At 38.5% G+C, this 20,046-nt stretch overlaps 2 protein-coding genes across 4 annotated transcripts; one reads left to right on the plus strand and one right to left on the minus strand.

The window, feature by feature from the left end:
• Positions 1-143: 143 nt before the first annotated feature.
• On the plus strand, positions 144-12,755 carry TDO2 (tryptophan 2,3-dioxygenase). The gene is made up of 12 exons (XM_042870454.1): positions 144-254; positions 590-695; positions 1,640-1,730; positions 2,603-2,673; positions 3,928-4,055; positions 7,354-7,540; positions 8,780-8,887; positions 9,874-9,985; positions 10,103-10,160; positions 10,451-10,530; positions 11,090-11,180; positions 11,992-12,755. Exons 1-12 carry the CDS (start codon positions 220-222, stop codon positions 12,143-12,145), a joined length of 1,221 nt encoding a protein of 406 aa, XP_042726388.1. The 5' UTR covers positions 144-219; the 3' UTR covers positions 12,146-12,755.
• A 49-nt stretch (positions 12,756-12,804) lies between these two features.
• On the minus strand, positions 12,805-19,939 carry CTSO (cathepsin O). 3 transcript variants are annotated; one of them, XR_006178743.1, is made up of 9 exons: positions 19,791-19,939; positions 18,813-18,918; positions 18,431-18,564; positions 17,156-17,323; positions 16,625-16,746; positions 16,034-16,197; positions 15,524-15,616; positions 14,369-14,660; positions 12,805-13,901 (listed from the first exon to the last, which is right to left on the minus strand). XR_006178743.1 is itself a non-coding variant. In XM_042870455.1 (8 exons), the coding sequence occupies exons 1-8, from the start codon at positions 19,926-19,928 to the stop codon at positions 14,626-14,628; spliced, it is 960 nt and encodes a 319-aa protein (XP_042726389.1). In that variant the 5' UTR covers positions 19,929-19,939; the 3' UTR covers positions 12,805-14,625. The 3 variants fall into 3 exon arrangements, 1 of the variants encoding a protein (XP_042726389.1); XR_006178744.1 differs by having other exon boundaries at positions 14,359-14,660; XM_042870455.1 differs by having other exon boundaries at positions 12,805-14,660.
• Positions 19,940-20,046: the final 107 nt, after the last annotated feature.

Consider the following 20,046-nt stretch of genomic DNA (forward strand, 5'->3'; position numbering starts at 1 on the left):
ATTAGAGAGCCAAAACCACATGAACTTATTGACCTTTGTGCCATGACAATTCTGTAATTATTGAATAGCAGGGATGAGCTGAGAGCTAAGAGGATTTGGGGGGGGTTGGTATACAGAGGGAGATAAGGTTACATATAAGGCAGCTGCAGCACATTTGGGTTAACTGAGTTGGCTTTTTTTTCCCCAGAGCACAGCTAAGTGAGTTTGGACCCTGGAACCATGAGTGGGTGCCCCTTCACAGGGAACAAATACTTGTGAGTTACTATTGTCTTTATTTTGTGTTAAAAGATATAAAGTTAATGTAAATTTTGGAGAGGAATTAATGATTATCTGTAAATAGACTGCTATAGCTATCCCTAAGGGAAGGGAGAGTGAACCTTCAGGGAAGGGCTGTGTGATGAACTAGATTTAGTGCTACCAGCTACTACTGCTGTGACAAGGTGTGTGTCAGGTGCATTCTTTTTCATAAGATTGCTTTAGTAGTTCATTTTTTTCATCATTTGAATTTTAGTGAATTTTAATGAAATGACAGATATAGCAATAATTCTTTAATTAAATAGCTTACATATTTTTTTGCTTTTCTTCTCAGATATAAATTTGGCAACCTATCTTTGAAAGATGAGAAAGGTGACGAATCGCAGGAGGGAATAAATAAAGCCAGCAAAGGTGGGCTTATCTATGGAGATTACCTGCAAGTAAGTGTAATGATGTGAGTTTTACTGTTCTGGATGCTTGGAAGACTTGAGTAAGGACACAAGATTGGCACTTCTTCCGTCATGCACTGGCAGTAGTTAGTTGTACTGGCAAACCTAAACCATGAAGCGATGCAGCACAATACTTTATTTGATCTGATAGTTGGCAGTTTTTCTGCAAATCAGGCGGCCATGTGCAACTTTCCCCAAATTATTGCATGAAACTCCTTAATATTTGGTTGGAAAATTACATTCCAGTAATGTAGAGTATGAAAAGAAAACAAACAAAAAACAACAACCACCCAAAACACAGCTAGAAGCAATCAAGAAATATGTAAAAATAAAATGTTAGAAGTGATAAGACAACTTAGACATTTGCTTTTATTTTCATGACAGCAAGAACTGAAATGAGTGGAATTACTCCGTGCTTGTGAACAAGCAATTAATTTGTTGACATATAATACAGAATCTTGCAAAGATTTCTTTTAAAGCAGCTGTGAGATAATGAATTTGACTCAATCAAAAATTACTGATGCCAGAACTGAAATAACTAGTTCAGCCTCAAATCACAGCTCTTGCATAGTTAGATATTATACTGTTACAGAATTTTCTATCAGAAGTCTCTTGCACTGAATATGTCAGTATTGATATCAGATCTGGAGAATGCACTGTGTATTTTGTGTTCTCCTTTTTTTATGTATGTATTCAAAAATCTTAAAATGATTTTCCAAACTTTTTCACTTGATGAACCTGAATGTTAATTTCAGATGATTTTCTTTTTTTTAATTACAAAGAAACTATTTATTTTAGCTTCTCATACAAACTGGATTATTATTATTATTATTATTATTTTTGCCTTAAATGTAAGCCCTACACAGTAGGAACACCGTGTCTAATAGCAGAATTGATAACTTTACAAATAGTCTTTTATTATTGTTATTTTTAAGTTGAACAAAATACTGAATGCCCAAGAGCTACAGAGCGAAAAGAAAGGAAACAAAATCCACGATGAGCATCTTTTTATTGTGACGCATCAAGGTAAGCAGGCGAGAGGATTAGAGCAATGGTGGTTTGGCATTCTTGCTGCAGGAAGTTACTTAACATTGACAAGTGCTATGTGTAATTTGTTTTCATTTTTCACCTGGTTGCTGCAATTACTCTGTCTTTTTATGTGTGTTTATATTTGTATGTAACCCTGGATGTTTTTTTAGGCTCTATGTAATAAACTCTATGCTTACGAAGTCATAACTGTAAAATTCAGATTTGGAAATCAAGAGTTTGGAGACTCTCTTTCTAGAGAAATTCAGGTGGAGAAAATATTCCTAGCTTGAGTAACAGGGTGCTAAGCAGTTTATTGTAGGCAAGCTTTATATATTTTGGTTTGTGGCTTCTCTGAAACTTCAATCCTGCTTTACCCATTGAGAGGCATTAGAAGTCAACACAATGGGTAGATGTTCCCTACCTGCTCATATCCACATGGTTTGCAGGCACTGATTGAATGACACTTTCCTGTTGTTGATACAAAACCTGTAGATGTCATTGAAGTTGTAAACAGCTCTGGGGTTATAATGGGATGCCACTGTCCTGTTGCTAAAGTTGTACCTGAGTTTTTCACTTTCCCCTCTTGTAATCAACGTTCTGTACATCTATTATCTGATGTGGAAAGTATGCTTCGTAAAGTTCTGTTTATGCTCTTGATACTAGATTACTTCACAGAATAGTTTTGGTAATGGACAACACACTAGAAAAGGCAATACTTCTTCATATCAGCACTTTTTTATACCCCAACGTTGTAAACGTAGTTTATTCACTTCAAATCAGAAAGTAAGAATTTTTCCTCATCTTTGTGGAGAAAAAAAGAAAAAAAAAAAATGCTGAAGTTATTGCTAACAATGGCTTTATTGTTTTAGCTTATGAACTTTGGTTTAAGCAGATTCTGTGGGAGTTGGACTCTGTTCGAGTGATCTTCCAGAACGGACATGTAAGTCGAGTAAATATTCATTCTGGTAAAATTAGGACTCCTCTTTCTTTGCCTCCCAGCTTGATGTATGTGAGTTACATATGGTTGGTGCTTTTTTTTTTTTTTTTTTTTTTTTTTACAGAAACCAAAAGAAAAAAAACATTGGCTGTATTGCTCTTCTATCCTCATAGTGTGCGCTTATACAGAATCCATTTTCCTCACCTTTTGCATAGATGCCTCTCCAGGACCAGTTTCACTGGCCAAAATACTCTCATACTTTCCTAACAGTACTGGGAAATTGCAGAAGATAATTTGGGTTTATTTTACTGCTGATAAGTCACGCTTGGAGGCAAAACTGAAGATGGGCTAACAGGTCTATTTACGCTGACTTGTCAGTGTCTACCTTTGTTTGAATTTTTGAACTCCAGTATCTGCTACATGAAAGCAAAACTATTTGCAGTAGCAGTGTATTGTGAAATCCAACAGAAGAGCAATAATCAAAATCATTATGTATAATTACATGAGAATTTTGTAAAATGACAAATATAACAGAAGCATTTTAAACAACTCTAAACATTTATCCAACACTAAATGTCATATACACATATGTCATAACTATTGATAACAAGACAACCCTCCAGACCTAAAATGCTCACAGAAAAATGCTGACTGCATGTAATACCTTGAATAACAACCTGAGTTTGTGTATGTGAAGAAAAACTTGAAGTAGACCAGACTTTATTTCAGAAAGGAGGAGTCTTTTTTCCTTATAATGATCGATGAAAATGTTCTTTGTTGTCCTCTGCAGTCATAATATTCTTGGCTTTCTTAAAATGTATCAAAATGTATTTGACCGTAATCAATTCTTAATAGAATAATTTTTATTTATTTATTTTTGTGATAAATGAAAGCTATCTTACAATCAAAACTTGAAATGTCAATGTTAAGGTTAATAGCAAAGCAAGACTATTAAGGAAAAAATTTTCATATTTCATTTTTATAGCTTGATATTTTCTGGTTGTTTGCCCTGGTCTCGGAGATAAAAATAGGATTGAGTTAATAGGAATCAGTGAGACAAAAATGGATTTAAAAAATTGAGTATTATACTTTCAGTTAAAATCAGAGTCTATTCAATATGAGATTGTTTTGTTGTTAGGGGCTTCATGTGGAAAATGACTTGAAAGCTATCATGTTGCATAACAGTGAAAAGATGTGAAATAAATAGAAAAGAGAACACTGCTTTCTGTCGGGTCATTATATTTATTTCTTATTAAGGTAAGAGATGAGAGGAATATGCTGAAAGTTATTACTCGAATGAACAGAATTTCAATGATTCTGAAATTACTTGTGGAACAGTTCTCAGTTTTGGAAACCATGACTGCACTGGACTTTTTTGATTTCAGGTAAATATTTACTATTTCTCCATAGTAATGCATGGGGTAGTAACTCTTATCCTTTGAGCTGGTTGTGAATTTAAGCAAGGACTTGCATGTACCCTGGCAAGTTGTAGTACCTGATTTGCTCAACAGGGTGAGAACAAAATCATAGAATACTTTGTTAGAAAGGGACCATTAGGATCACCCAGTTCCAGCCCCTCTGCTATAGGCAGGGATACCTCCCACTAGAACAGGTTGCTCACAGCCTCATCCAACCTGGCCTTGAATGCTGCCAGGGAGAGGGCATCCACAAGCTCTCTGTGCAACCTGTTCCAGTGCCTCACCACCTTCACAGTAAATAATTCCTTTCTAACATCTAGTCTGAATCTACCCTCTTTCAGTCTAAAAACCATTCCCCCATGTCCAGTCACTACATGTCCTTAAAGATTCTTTCCCAGCTTCCCTTTAGGCCCCCTTCAGGTACTGGAAGGCTGCTCTAAGGTCTCCTCAGAGTCTTTTCTTATCCAGGCTGAAAAGCCAACTCTCTCAGCCTGTCCCTGTAAGGGAGGTGCTCCAGCCCTCTGGTCATCTTCATGGCCCTCTTCTGGACCTATTCCAACATCTTGATGTCCTTCTTGTGTTGGGGGCCACAGAACTGGGAGCAGTACTCCAGGAGGAGTGTCAGAAGAGCAGAGTAGAGGGGCAAAATCACTTCGCTCTACCTGCTGGTCACACTTCTCTTGATGGAAGCCAGGATACAATTGGCCTTCTGGGCTTCAAGTGTGCATTGCTGGCTCGTGCTGAGTCTTTCATCAACTGGCACCCCAAATTCTTCTCATGTCATTCTCATTCCAGCCTGTATTTGTGCTTGGGATTGCCCTGAGCCAGGTGCATAACCTCGCACTTGACCTTGTTGAACTTCAAAAGGTTGGCATGGGCCCACCTCTCGAGCCTTTCCAGATCCTTCTGGTTGATATGCCTTCCCACTAGCATGTGAACTGCACTTCTCAGCTTGGTGTCATTTGTAAACTTGCTGACGGTCAATGCCACTGTCCATGTCACCTACAAGGATGTTAAACAACACTGGTCTCAACACCCGTCCCTGAGAAACATCACTCATCACTGATCTCCACTTGGACATTGAGCCATTGGCTGCAAGTCTCTGAGCGTGACCATCTAGACAGTGGATTCCTTATCCAGTGAGTGGTCTATCCATCAAATTGATTTTTCTCCAATTTGGTGACAAGGATGATGTGCGAGACACTGTCAAATGCTTTGCACGAGTCCTGGTAGATGACATAAATTGTTCTTCCTCTATGTGCTCATGCTGTGACTCCATCATAGAAAGCCACTAAGTTTGTCACTTGCCCTTGGTGAAGTCATGCTGGTTACCATCAATGACCTCATCTTTATTTTTCTTGTGCCTTAGTAGGGCCTACAGGATCTGCTCTGTGATCTTGCCAGGTGCAGTGGTAGATTGACTAGCCTGTAGTTCCCTGGATCTTTTTTTTTTTTTTTTTTAACAATCATTGGGAACTTCACCATACTGCCATGACCTTTCAAATGGCTTGACCTTTCAAATTGGCTTGGCAACTTCATCTGCCAGCTCCCTGAGAGCCCATGGATGGATCTGATCAGGTCCCCTGGACTTGTGCACCTTCAGGTTCTTTAGATGATCTTGAACCTAATCTTCACTGAGAGAGGGTGGATCTTCCTTCTCCCAGTTATTACCTTTGCTTTCTTCAACTTGTGCAGCGTGAGTAGAGCCCTTGCTGGTGAAGACTGAGTCAAAGAAGTCACTAAGGACCTCAGCTTTCTCTGTATCTCTTGTGACTAGCTCTCCAATTAACGTGTGTCAGAGGTAAACATAGCATTACTGAGCAAAGTCAACTGAGCTTGATTGCAAGACCAGCATACCTTGCAGTGAAATACAAGTTAGCTTCTGATGCTTGCATGTGCTGTGTTAAATGTTTTCAGACTTGATAATAATAATAATAATAATAATAATAAAATTCAAATTCCAGCAGGAAGAGTAGAAATGCTTCCTGGTTCTGTTAACAATTTACTCAAAACTTACCACTGCAGTTACAGCCATATTCTGTGACAAATCATGAAAGTGGTAAGAGAAGTGCACTCTCTATATATTGTCAAATACATCATTATACTGTCTTGGGCAGACAGTATTTCCTAGCTTCCCAGTGTTGCTTCAAGAGTCTGAAGTAATGCTGCTTTCTTCTTATTCCTCTCCAAGAACTTCTGCTCTCAGCTGCCCAACACATTGCTGGGTCAACTTGTTTGTAGTTGATCTGCCTTCTGCACGGACCATCTTTGGGATCAGTTGGTTTTCCTCACTTCTGACTTGGCATTTCTTACCTCTTATCTCACAACCAGCTCCTTCCACTACCATTTGACAGCTTCATATGCAATTCACCATCTGTCTTCCTACTCCATTTTGTGTCCCTGACCTGCCTGACTCGTGCACTTAGTGCTTTCCAGCATCCCTCCCCCTTCTGCATTGCTTTAGTACCATTTCCCCTGTCTTTTAGCGCTCTCTAACCGAAAAGCACATGAAAATACAACTTGGCTTCCACTGGAAGTTTGGAACATCTGTGTCTTCTACAGCAGGAGAAATACATGAGCTGCTAATCTTCTGAGGAGTCATTGCTTCTGATTTTTCAACAACATACAGTAATATGTAATATGAAGCAAGAAAATACAAAAACAGATATATTACCTGTTTTTTCTAACTTCTCTATTTGCAGTTTGGAGTGTGTTACAATTACCTAGCAATGTGGGATTCCGGATCAATTTCATTAATCAGTTCATATAATGTGTTCACACAATTCAGCCCAGAAAGAATCCTGTTAATAAATCCTTCAGAATAATGTTTTGAAAAAGATTTAGTAAGTTTGATTTATTTCATACATATCAATTGTTCATAGGTATGACAGGCCTATTTAAAAGGCATTTAATGGCACTTTAGAGATATTGAAATTTTTCTGATGTTTATTTGGGGTAAAAGCTACTTCTGCTGTCCAGAAAGAAAATGATATTCACTAATTTTTTTGTGAAACACATTCACAGAGCTGCCATTTTAAAACACAATATAAATGTGTGTATATGTATGTTTGTATATGCACCGATGTATCAACTTTCCTTTTTTTTTTAGCCCCCTAATTGCAGGCATACCAAAATTTTCAATTATCTATTTGATGTTCTTCAAATACGAGATACATAGTTATTTCTTCAGCTGAGAACCAAAGAACTCCATGGTGGTAAAATAATATCCTGTATTTTTGTATGTTTTTCTCTTCTGTTCCCAAAGAGACTACTTAAGCCCAGCCTCAGGTTTTCAGAGCCTGCAATTTCGTTTGCTAGAGAACAAGATCGGTGTTCCCCAAAGCCTGAGGGTCCCCTACAACAGAAGGCATTATCGTGATAACTTCAAGGGAGAGGATTATGAACTACTGCTGAAATCAGAGCAAGAACCAACGCTTCTGCAACTTGTGGAGGTAATAATATTTGGCTGAGACCTTGCTTAAATGTTTTACCCTTTCCCTTGAGAATGTCCTTCGCTGTTATAAGTGGTAATCTTTTTTCCTTGAGAGAAGCAAGAATGCTGACAGGTTTCAAGTAAATCACATTTTGAATTCTTATCAAAATTGGTATGAAAGAGTTGGGCATTATGAAACCAACTGATTATTTTTTTCCCAGCTGTTACTCTTGTCTGAAAAACATAACTTAGCATAGTAAATAGTAAATGACATTGCAGAAATCCGAGTTGTCTAAAAATATTAATGTATCGGGTCATTTGCATTGTTTTTCATAACTACAAACCTTTATAGAAGAAAAATTTTTAAATATTCCAATGTTGGTGAGGAGTATTAGGCTATAAAAAAAACAGAAAACAAAAAATGCCAACCCAAAATGAAAATGAAAGAAGGTCAACAAGTGTTTCTTTCCAACTTACCTTGATTTAATGTCCTTGACTGAAAATTGCATTGCTCAAACATGGCTGTTTCTTTAACTCCATTGTCCTTTTCACATGCAAACTTAACTACTAAAGAACAATGTAATATAAACCTCAATAAACACAACTACGTCTCTACGAAAAAATTATTCTCCATGCTTTCATTCGATGACACCCGCTGCAGAATGGGTAAGAAATCTTTGTAAATTTCCTTCTCTTCCTGGTTGTCTTTGGATAAGAAGGAGCTGAATAAAATTGTCTTTAAAAGGAGTGCGACCATGCAGGTTTTGACTTTTTCTCCTTATTTTCATTACCATTGTTAAAAGGAAATCAAAGAGGCTGCTAACTGCTATGTGCATTTTCATCTTTCATCTACATCACACATTCTGATATAAGCTAATGTCAGATGGTGTGAACAGTATTCATGCTGATCAGATAAAAAACGGCTATTCTAGCAGATGGTTCTATATTTTCTGACATTTATCTTAGTTTATTCTGTATATGTGGAAGAACATTGTTTCATTAGTCTACAAGGGAATGAGTTTTAATGAGAGAGCATTTATCTTCTAACTGATAATTTAACTTGTAACCTATGTGTGTGTTTGCATGGCATCATTATACAGGCACAAATCTTCCATGTGGACATCCTTACTCCAGTTAATTTGCACCTGCATGAGTAATAAACCAGAACTATAGCAATGTAATTTATATTGCTATAAATTGTAATTCTAGAGTATCGTGTTTTCATTATGAATAGTTGAACACATTATTATTGTTAAAGGCATGGCTGGAAAGAACTCCAGGACTTGAGGCAGAAGGATTTGATTTCTGGGGCCAATTTGAAGTGAATATTTTAAAAGGACTGGAAGAGGAATTTGCCATAGTACAGGTATGTTCTGTTGATCCAACTATATGCAGAGACAGCTAGAAATCACGTTCTTTTAATTGGCATTTTGGCCCACTCCTGGTTTCTCACTTCATTTAATCTTCGGCAGCCAGTGTTTGCAAGAAGCATAAAAATCACAAACGCTACCAGGAAATCTCAGTAAGTCTATAATTTGACATCTAGGAACACCTCAAGCATGTGCTATGTGGATTATTTTTTCACAAAAGAAAAGGGAAAGTATCACAGGAAGAAAATTAATCTTACTGAAACTGTCACCTTGAATGCTTGCATCTGAAGTTCAGAGTAAAACTCCACAAAGTTTGGGCCTACAAGTAAGGAGTGTCACTGTATACTGACCTTTACTACTTCACAGTACACAGCACTTAGCTGCTATGTGACCATCTGAATCACACTGGCAAAGAAGCAAGAAAAATATCCCCAAGTGCTGTAAAGCTTGTAGGTATAACAAGTACATTTTTAAACGGAAGAAACAGTATAACAGAAGAATATACTAAGTTCCTGAGAATATTCTTACAGCTTTCTGATTTATCCAGCTTTTCTAGCTAAGTTTTCTAACCCATAGCTGTGCAAAATGTCCTGTTTCTGCCTTGAAAACTAAGAAATAAAATAATTAGACTCCAAATGAATTAAGATTAGCTTAGTTCTGAAGCTTCTAAGAAAAGCGAAGATGTAAAGAAAAGTGATGTTAGTTTGTTTGAACATCTATTCATATGAATTGCGTTGTATTTAATTGCACAATTTCTGGTAATTCTTTTTTTTTCTTCTTTCTTTTTTTTAAAGAACAGTGACGCAGTGACTTGCCCACCTTATTTGACAATACAGTTCTTACACTTAAGTGTAAACTTACAGAGTGTTTAGATGAAAATAGAGGTTAAATCATGGGTCATTCAAAAGCCTGATTTTTCCCTACTGAATTCTAAAAAAAAAACAAAACAAAACCAACCTTCTTTTTGATTTAAATATCAAAGGCCAAACCAGAATCAGAAGAAAAAGAGGACTTGTTATCCGAATTTCAAAAGCAGAAGGATATATTACTTTCATTATTTGATGAAAAACGGCATGAACACCTGCTTAGTAAAGGTAGAGTATATTAATATACACATTCGAATTTTTAAATATGATAAATACAGAATAATCACAATAGCACTACATTTTCAGGATAACCATCAACAAACTAAAGATATCTGTATTTTGCAGGAGAAAGAAGACTGTCTTATAAAGCTCTGAAGGGTGCCCTAATGATCTACTTCTACAGGTAATGTTATAAGACGTATCAAAGTACTTTCAGTGCTTGTTGGCAGCTGGAAAGGTGGAAGCAAACTGTTATCCAAAGCGTCCTAGAAAGTTTTAAAGCATTTTCCAACCAAGAATTGAAAAAGACAGATTAAAACTTAATTGGCTAAAGTGCTTGTTAGAATATCTACTGGTATTTCGATACCAGCTTGGGAAAAAACACATGTTGAGTGTCTTTTGTTGCTGAAGTGATAGTTAGAAATATATAGCTCATCATGAGAGGTCTTACTGTTCTCTCTTTCATTTTCCAAGAGAGGAGCCCCGCTTTCAGGTTCCATTTCAGCTTCTCACCTCTCTTATGGATATTGACGTACTCATGACAAAATGGAGATGTAAGTTGCACTCTTTCATTGAGATACTCTTTTTGATTCAAGAAAACTGTTCTATTTCACGTTCTGAGACTCATACCTAGAGTTTTAGCATTGAGCTTCTGAGTTTGTCCTTTAAAAATAACTTTTTTTTTTTTTTGTACTTTGGCCAAGAGGAAAGGTGAGCAGCTTCCTCTGTGATCAGTAGATATATAGGTAAAGCTATCACTTTCATGACATGTTTTAAGCTAAGCGAAAGATTTTTAGGGATAGCAATATGTTTTCCCAAAACCTCATCGTGATGACTGTTCACATGGAAATATTCCTTCTGCTCTTTCCCTATCTACCTACCTACCTTTCCCTATCTACCTACCTTTAGATAACTACAAATTGATGCGTTAATTCCGTATTAACAATCATTTTATGTTAGCTGACTTGAGTGGCATACTTAACTCCTACCTTGCTGAAGATCTAGTAGCTCATCTCTCTGTATCCTCTGATAATGCAGTATTCACCTTGATGTGACCCTTTGTTTATTTTTTAATGCTGGCTATGTGCCATGCCCTTTGTATGTACTGTTTAGATAACCATGTCTGCATGGTGCACAGAATGATTGGCAGTAAGGCTGGCACAGGAGGATCATCAGGCTACCAGTACTTGCGCTCAACAGTGAGGTAAGAATAATGCCTTTTACCTACCTTGATGCTGTTCATGGATGTTGTACTGCTGGGAGATAGATTTCAGACAGCTCACTAAAAGTTAGAGCCATCATTCCTCTTTTGGGACTGTACTGAGCATTTCCCATCCAAGTTGTACATTTACTTATCAGGTTGATACATGTGAATTCTAAGTCTTTTGTGGCAAAGGGCTTTGATCACTCATGCAAAGTGCATTTACAATTCTCAGTCAAGGGATTAGACATTACTGTGATAGGAAATAATGCAGCATTAATATTGTTTACCTTGTGTGCTTTCCAGCCCAAGTTAATACGCGATGCAGGACGAAAGTTAGTCCCAGATGCTGTGCAACTGAGTTTCTTTATTTCTTAGTGTGACCTCTAACTGTATAAACTAAGATACATAAACTTAGTTAATACCCTCTGGCTGTGCAGGTGAAAATCAGGAACATCTTCTGTTGGATGAAGCAGAGAAGGAATTTAAAAGAACAGAGGAACTGTCCTTTCTTTTTTTAGTGGATGGTTTTGAACTTAGCACAGAACTCCCTGAACAGTCAGAACTTAGACAAAATTTTGAGCATTGCAGCAGAAAGATGCAGCAGTAGCTCCTTTAAATCTTATCTGCTGAGCCCTAGAGACAGTTAGGACTGAACCTTGAACTGAACTTAAACTCTGGAATACTAAGGAGAAGAATGGTTAGTGCAGAAACATTATTAAATATGTGAGGGTACGGTACCTGAGGATTTCAAAATTGTGGCCCTTCCGCTGGCATGCACAGCAACATCAATCGTTCCAATTGTCTTTTCCAGTGACAGGTACAAGGTGTTCGTGGATTTGTTCAATCTTTCAACATTTCTAGTGCCAAGACACTGGATACCAAAGATGAATCCAACGATTCATAAATTCCTTTATACAGCAGAATACTGTGACAGCTCCTATTTTAGCAGTGATGACTCTGACTGAACTATCTAGACTGGTTGCTGCGAAGAACTTCAGAACATTCACCCTGAACTATTCCTGATACTGTTCCTGAACTATAGCAACTGTTCTCATCAGCGTGGGTGTGTAAATATTTATTTATGTACGACAGAACTAGGTGAATACTCCACTTGACTTAGTGAATAAATTTAATTGTCTGTAGAGAAAATAATCTTGCACTGATTCAGGCTCTATTAAAGAAAAAAAATCCAGTTCAAACTAATGGCTAGCTAAATTGAATGTTTTTATCTAAAAATCTATACTTGGAGACAGGAAAAAATTATACAGATTATCATCATCACATCTTATATGTACATATATTTCTGTCAGTTTACTTAATGGCTGTTAGTAATTTACTTTGAGTTGAAGATGTAATTATTCTCATCAACTTAAGATGATAGAGAGCTGTAGAGTTCCAAAAGAAATTTCAGGTTAAGATCTTCAAAAGCTGGATTTTGAACAAATATCCTGAATCTGTGGAAACCCAAGCCTCTGGAATTTTCTTACAAAAGAATATAAAGGCCTTAGAAATACTGTTAAGAATAGTAGAGATAAATGCCTACTTCACGCTTCAAATAAAGCAGTATTCAAGTTATTCTTTTGTTGTCTTCTTCTAAAACAAGCAAAACATTTGCACAACAATATGACAGCTGTTTAGAGTATTTCTTTAATCAAAATATCATTGAAACGAGGATAAAATTGTTGCATCATAAAAGTGAGGTAACTTTGACCACAGGGTAGGATAAAGCTGTGTCATCTTCTCATTAGATGGACTGTTGCTAAATGCTTCTCTGGAAAACACGTTTTCTGCAGGCCTTAAATTCTGGTGAGGAGTTCTGTATCTTTGTGCTCTAGTCAGGCTTGGTTGTACCACATCAGAAGCATAGCTGGACCTTCAATGTTTGATACTGCTATAAAAACACATTGCTCTGATGCCAATTGAGAAGTTTAGCTGTTTTTATCGCATCCCATCAGGAAAGTGTGCTGTTTGTTGTCTGTAATCTGCTAAGGTATGGTCATACTACACAAAATGCTTCTCCTTTTGTTATTCTGAAGTTTAAGCCTGTTAGAGATGGGAAGAGAACTGGACATCTAGCACTTAGGTCTTTTTTTTCCCCACATAAAATAATGACTCTTAGAGAATTAAGGTGACAATACAAGACAATGATGAACATTCATGGCATCTGTTATAAAATCATTACACTAATCATTAGCAGGGTACAGTGAGTGCAAAAGTTATAGAATTGCTTCAAAGCTTTTCGTAACAGTGCTCAATAAAGGACACAGGTAAAGCATTCCAGACGACAGAGTCAGAGCATCTTAGAAATGCTTGTTGTCAGTTCTAGTTACATTTGCCTCCAACTGTAGTTACACAAATCAGCAAAGCTGGAACCACCTTATGATTCCCAGCAAATCTCTCCTACATGAGTTTAATATTTCTGTAGGGAAATCTGCTCTACTTGGAATATGCTGTAATTCCTAACTTCCTAAAGGTGGCAAAGACTTTACATCTATCTACAGCCAGACTTTTTTTTCTATGATAGATAATTTTTTCACTTGTTTCACAGCTGTTCCAGTGTAAGCTGTGAAGTAGAGAAAAGAGGAGTGTGGAACTGAGAGCTACCAAAGCACAGAATGGTTGGGTTGCAAACATTTCTGTCCTGGCAGGGCAGAGATGATGATAAGCCACTCGAATGGCCTTGGTTCATCCAAATACAGTTTCCTTCTTGCTCTCCTACCCCTGTAACAAATTAATTCAGAAGATTACCATATTTGAGGCCCTTTTCAAAATACACCTTCCTACTTCAAAAATCTCTGAAGTCTTATCTACCCAACAAAAGGAGAAAGACTGAAATAGAAGGACTACAGTATTACAGAGACCCTGGCTGCTCTGGAGATTGCTTCATGGCTATTTCACTCCTCTGTTCATCTAGCTTTAGAGAAAAATGTAGGATTTCACGAAAAGGAGGTGTCAACCAGAGATGCTAGAAAAGACAAAACAGGCAGTAAAACGTAAGTGTTCTCTCCTAGCACCCTCCTCTCCTAATTAAAAGCAGACAACCATTGTGTTTCTGATGCTTAAAGCATTTTGATTATACTCCATCATACCACTGATTAGTGGATACAAATTTCATATTTGCTACCACTTCTTTTCTCAAAAGAATTTTTAAAGGAATGTACTTTTTAGTAATTGGTACCTAAGTTCACCTTAGCAGTTTCAATTTCTCTTTGCAACTTCCTTCTGCACGCTCTGTGGTTGATTTGAAGTCTTCTCATTCCGTGGGAGAACTGATACATAACACACATGCCAAATAAAAACATACTTAAAAACTCCAGCCGACCACTTCCTGGGAACTTCCAGGAACTCTTCGTGCAGTCTGTTCTTATTTTAGGAAATGTTGCTTTGAAGTAAAATCTCCATACACAGTGTATGCTAAATGATAATCCTTACTCTTTAGCCGGAATCAAACAAATACTGATGAAACTGTATCTGCTATTCCTATAAATGAAACAAACAACAAACAAAAAAACATAATGAATACTAGAAACAGAGATGTGTCACCAAATAAGTTATCAGAACACATATTCATATTATGTCCTCTCTCTTCCATGCACTGAGTATTGGCATAGGGTGGCGGCAGAAAAAAACACCAAAATAAACAGCTGCAATTCTTATTTCTTCACTGCCTGATATTGTTTGTAGTTGAAACCTATTCTTCTTCTTCCTCTGCGTTCATGTTCAAAACTCAAGATCTTGAGGATTCAGCACAGAATCCCTGCAGATTTACCTGTCTTAGCTCTAGATTCAGAAACTTGGCAGAAAACAAGTATTTAACAATATAAAAGCCACTCAAGTGTCAAGAAATGCAAACAGCAGAAGAGGAAGGAGATGGAGCTCGCGATAAAAGGACGTACCTCCGTACCTTGCACAAAAAGTCACAGACATGGTGCACAATTCTGAAGCACGTGCAGATCCACTTTCCATATCTGTTTGCTGAACTTACATATGTGCATCCACCTGACCAGATCCACAGTTGTTTTACTTACGCTGCGTATAGCAACATCATTAGCTTAGGCTGATGATACACAACTGTGCACCTGACAATGCCATCACCTCTCCATGGTAAGGTACTGTCATACTTCAATTATTATGGCTTATGTATCTTAACATTTGTGTGGTGTTTTTCAATGAACCACGTGGCTAGGTTGAACCAATGACCGCTGTTCTTCTATCTGAACTCATCTAACCTCATTCAAAACGTAGCAATGATATGTATTTCCTCTGTGAGGATCCCACTGTATCACTTTACTTACATGGAACAACACGTGGCTCTTATCGCTTGCACTGTTTTTCAGACTTACCACAGACATTGCTGCCTATCTTAACACGAACGTAGCCATCTATTCCCCATGTGCGGCCCCAAGAGTTCTGTACAATCCAGTAAGGGATGCTACCTGGAAAATACATTTTCAGCAGCTGGAGACAATGTGATCATTAAGAGGTATACGAATGCTAACATTCTATACAGTTAATTAGCATTTTAATATCTCATAGGATGCTGCCTGGATAACATTATACACAGAAGCCTCCTATTGTTCATAGAGAGGACTAACACTTCAGTGTAAGACTGGATATACCCTATGTTAGGGTAGGGATATAGATACCCATGTTCTTGTCTTTACAGGGATATCAAGTCCCACTAAACCAAAGGAACACGGAAAAGAAGAATTTCCTGGGATCAGACTGCACTTCCAGAATTGAGCTGACACCAGCTCAGTTCTCAGATTGTGGATTTTAATATCCTGCCTCACAGGAGGCAAGCTGCAAAGATGAGAAAACAAAACTTAGAAGTTCAGTTGATGTAAACATACCTGTTCTGTCAAAACCAGTGATAAGTACAGCATGATTTGCTTTTCCACTGGAGCAGTGATACTGTATGATCCCACCAAGATAATCCTGCCAGCTAACTGCATCTACTGTTACTGCCAAAGGTCCCCAGTCAACAAGTACTCTCATCATCTCCTCCTCCTGACCACTGTGGAAGCAGTGAGTGATAACACAGAGTTTAAAGTTGGCATAGTAAAGCAATTTGAGAGGCAGTAATCTACTGAAGTACAATTCAATAATCAAATAATTAAGCTTTTTCTTATGAGTTTTACAAATCACATAACATACATCAGTACATACACATTTTATTCACTACAATACGAGGCACACAAACTATGGATCAGGTGCCAGTCCAAAGATACGAGGCTGTTAAAAAGCCTTGGTCAAGTGGGCAACACTAAGCACCATGTACATCTTATCCCCCACTCCTCTCAATTAGAAAACACCTGTATATTGTTACTGCCCCTTAGTTTTTCAAACATTCAGATGAAATTAACCTCATAACCTTTGGCTGACTCCAGTTAGTGAACAGTATAGTGAAAGTACAGCAAATAAAAAGAATCAACAGCAGTTACCTGAAATCATATGCAGCAAATCCTGTTATTGAAACTCCAAAATCTGAGTGAGCGAAATAGTGGCACAGTCCTGTCTGAGCTTTAAAAGTGTACTCTGAATCTCTCACAAGTTTGACTTTGGTCTGCAAAGAGATTAATGAATGAATGTGTTTGATTCAGTCCAGTCAAAACTGGACGCTCAAATGCAAAGAATGAGCCTTGCATAAATGGCCTCTTCTACAGTGGTACTGTACAGCTATTGCTTCAGTTGATTTCAATGGTCAAAGAGTATGATTCTCATCCCTTGTGGGTTGATTTATTGCATTCACAAGCAACATATATAGATTGTGAAATTCAAATCAAGTTTCAGTTCTGCTTGAATTAACAATCCTAGGTTAAATAAATAACCATATACACACAAACAAAAATCAGATGATCCGTAAAGCACATATTCCCTCTTCCCCATCACTTCTTCCCCTGTAAAAACAAAACGAATCAAGCAAACAAAAACGGTGCAAAAAAAGGGTTCAAAATTTATAGAAAGTTTCAAACCTGATTCAGCCAGCTCAAAGCAGTTATTGTGGAACCACCACTGCAACCATAATTACTGTACGAGCAATCGATAACCTGCTGCACGCTGAGTTCTTCCAGATTATTTCCTTTAATTGCATAGGCAGACTCTATACCACCCACAACACTGAAAGCCCAGCAGCCTCCACACTGGAAGAAGATAGGAGGAAAAAAAAGTCAGCTTTGCTTTTTTAACACCATATGGAAAACTGGAAGTATAAAGAGTTTTCCAATGACCTTCATTTACCACATCACTTTTTATCTTCACTTTTATGGCATTACAAATATGGCACTGTTTTTTATCCCTACTGTGCTACTCAGTGAAAACTAAAAATGAATTAAAGGTGTCATATTTTAATGATTCCTTCATGACTCATTTTTGCTAACATTAAAACAGCCCTTTAAAACAGGCCTAGTGACACTTTCTAGTGCTAGATATGTATTTTCTTAATTACAGACTGAGACTTGGGCAGAAATTATTTTTAACCACGTTATTACGCTTTTGAAAAGGATGCACTTAAGGAGACAGCCTGTGGTTTTCTGTTGTCTGAAGAATTTTATATAAATATATTAGATTACAACTTAAGCAGCAGTAAACCAAAATTAAATGGGAGAGAAAAAAATTCTTAATTGATATCACAGTTAGTTTTCTCAACTTTTTAAACCGTGGTGATTTAAACAGAGAGCACAGAGCTTATTCCTAGGTTACATTACACAAAGGAAAGATACTGGGTGTTCAAAAGCTGAGTGCTTCTTATCCTGTTAAGTGTACCAGATGATTATAGCCTATCTGGGATGTAACCAGTTGGGCTCTATTTTCCTGCCATGAAATCACCTCCATGGAGGAGGAGTTTGGTGATAAAGGTATGGGTCTTGACTAGCCATGGGCACTCCAAGCAACAGATCCAGGAGTACAGAGGACAAGAGGTCAAGTACTGAACACGCTTCAGTCTCCAGAAAAAATAAAAATTAAAAAAAAAAAAAAAAATCACAAAGCACTCATGGTGCAAAATATCCGCAGACTTTACCCCCAAAATGTATTATACACAATTAATCACTGTACAATTAACAACTTTTACCTGCGATGCTCTATACCTAAGCCCACTCTTCATAGAAGGCTGTTATCAGTACACAGAGCTCAGAGTCTTGAGGCAGCGCTGATCCTTCCCTGTCCTTCACTGCGCTCTATGATGTACCTCCCAGAACTGTCTCTAACCTGTGCTTGAGAATCAGCAAAAGGAAATCACCGCCACTTACTGTCTGCTGATTTCTCACTTCTGCAATGACTTTCTTGTCCCTCCAGTCAAACTTCTTTGGCAAAGGTTTTTCCTTTCCCTTTGGCACTTTTATGTATCTGGGGAGTTTGTGAGGTATGCTTCTTAAGTAAATAGCTGAACATGGAACACAAACATTTATAAATCTGCTTAAACAAATGACAAAAACAAATAAACAACACAAACCCAACCTGTTTTACTAGAAACCATATTGGTAACTTTGATCTGTAGTTACAATCATGAAATGGCACAGGATTCTCAAATCCATAGCGCAGTCGTCACAGTCCAGAACTAATTTAAATATTCTTACAGTTTCAGAAAGAACAGAAATATGCCGTGTGGGAAACATGAAGATAATTTTGTACCTTTGAACTCTTCAGGAAAGAGGTGAGAAAACTGATTTTTTCCATAGAAAGCAGATCCATTATCATTTGATGGTGAATTCAGTAATCTAATTCTTTTCGCGCTTTCCTGAATGAAAACAAAAGTACTGTGGCTGTTATTAAGTTAGCAGCAGTGAAAAAAAACCAACAACTGTAAGAGCAGAAGGTTACCAACAGCAAACGTGACCATAGAATCAGAGAACCACTGAAGTTGGAAAAGACTTCTAAGATCACCGAGTCCACCCACCAAGCCAGCCCCACCATGCTCACTAACCTGCCTGTCAGCGCCACATCCACCAACACCTCCTGGGATGGTGACTCCCCCACCTCTCTTGGCAGCCTGTGCCATTGCCTCCCCACTCTTTATTAGAAGTAGTTTTTCCTAATATCCACCCTGAACCTCCCTCCCTGGCACAATTTACAGCCAGAACCCCCTTGGTAACTTGCTGAGCTCACATTCAGCTCAGACTCACCCTGGGCTCTTATCAAGCCAGTCTGAAAGTGATTAGACTAATTTTAGCTTCGGGAAGCACACAAAGAGACACAAAGTGCACAGATGGTATAAAATCAATATAAGACCAACAAAATAAGCTGACAACAAGTGGTGCCAAAATCATCTGACGCCCCTTGTCGGGCAGCACAACACGGAGACGCGTGAAAACATTTCATCCTTAGATAAGATTTAACCTCGCCTCGACTTATGTCGCAGAACTAACATAGCGTGTACGCAGCATAAGGAATACCCAAGGGGGACCCGGCTACTGCCGTCATGCTGCCCCCTGGCGGCGGGAGCGGGGAAGGAAGGAACCCGCAGGCATAGCGGCGAGCGGGGCAGCAGTGCAGCAAGGAGCGGGCAGCAGTGCAGCAGGGACTGGGCAGCAGTGCAGCAGGGACTGGGCAGCAGCACAGCAGCACAGCAGCGCAGCAGTGCAGCAGGGCAGCAGGGCAGCAGTGACCTACCCGCAGCGCCGCCGCTTCTTCCTCCCGTCCTCCTCCGTTCCACGGAGGACGCCCAACAGCGCCCGCGGGCACCGGGAACGCGGCGTGGGCCGCTCGCAGCAGGCAGCACGCCAACCCCAACGCCAGCACCCCCATCATCACCGCGGGCCTCCCGGCCGCGCCCCGCACCCTGCCGGCTTCCTGCCCGCTCCGCCCCCGCCTGCCGAGTCATAGCGGGTGGGGTCTCAAGAGACACCCCCACGTCGGCACAGTTTGC

The sequence above is a fragment of the Lagopus leucura genome, unplaced genomic scaffold, assembly GCF_019238085.1.
Source record: "Lagopus leucura isolate 7727_CA_CO unplaced genomic scaffold, USGS_WTPT01 Super-Scaffold_100004, whole genome shotgun sequence".
NCBI lineage: Eukaryota > Metazoa > Chordata > Aves > Galliformes > Phasianidae > Lagopus > Lagopus leucura.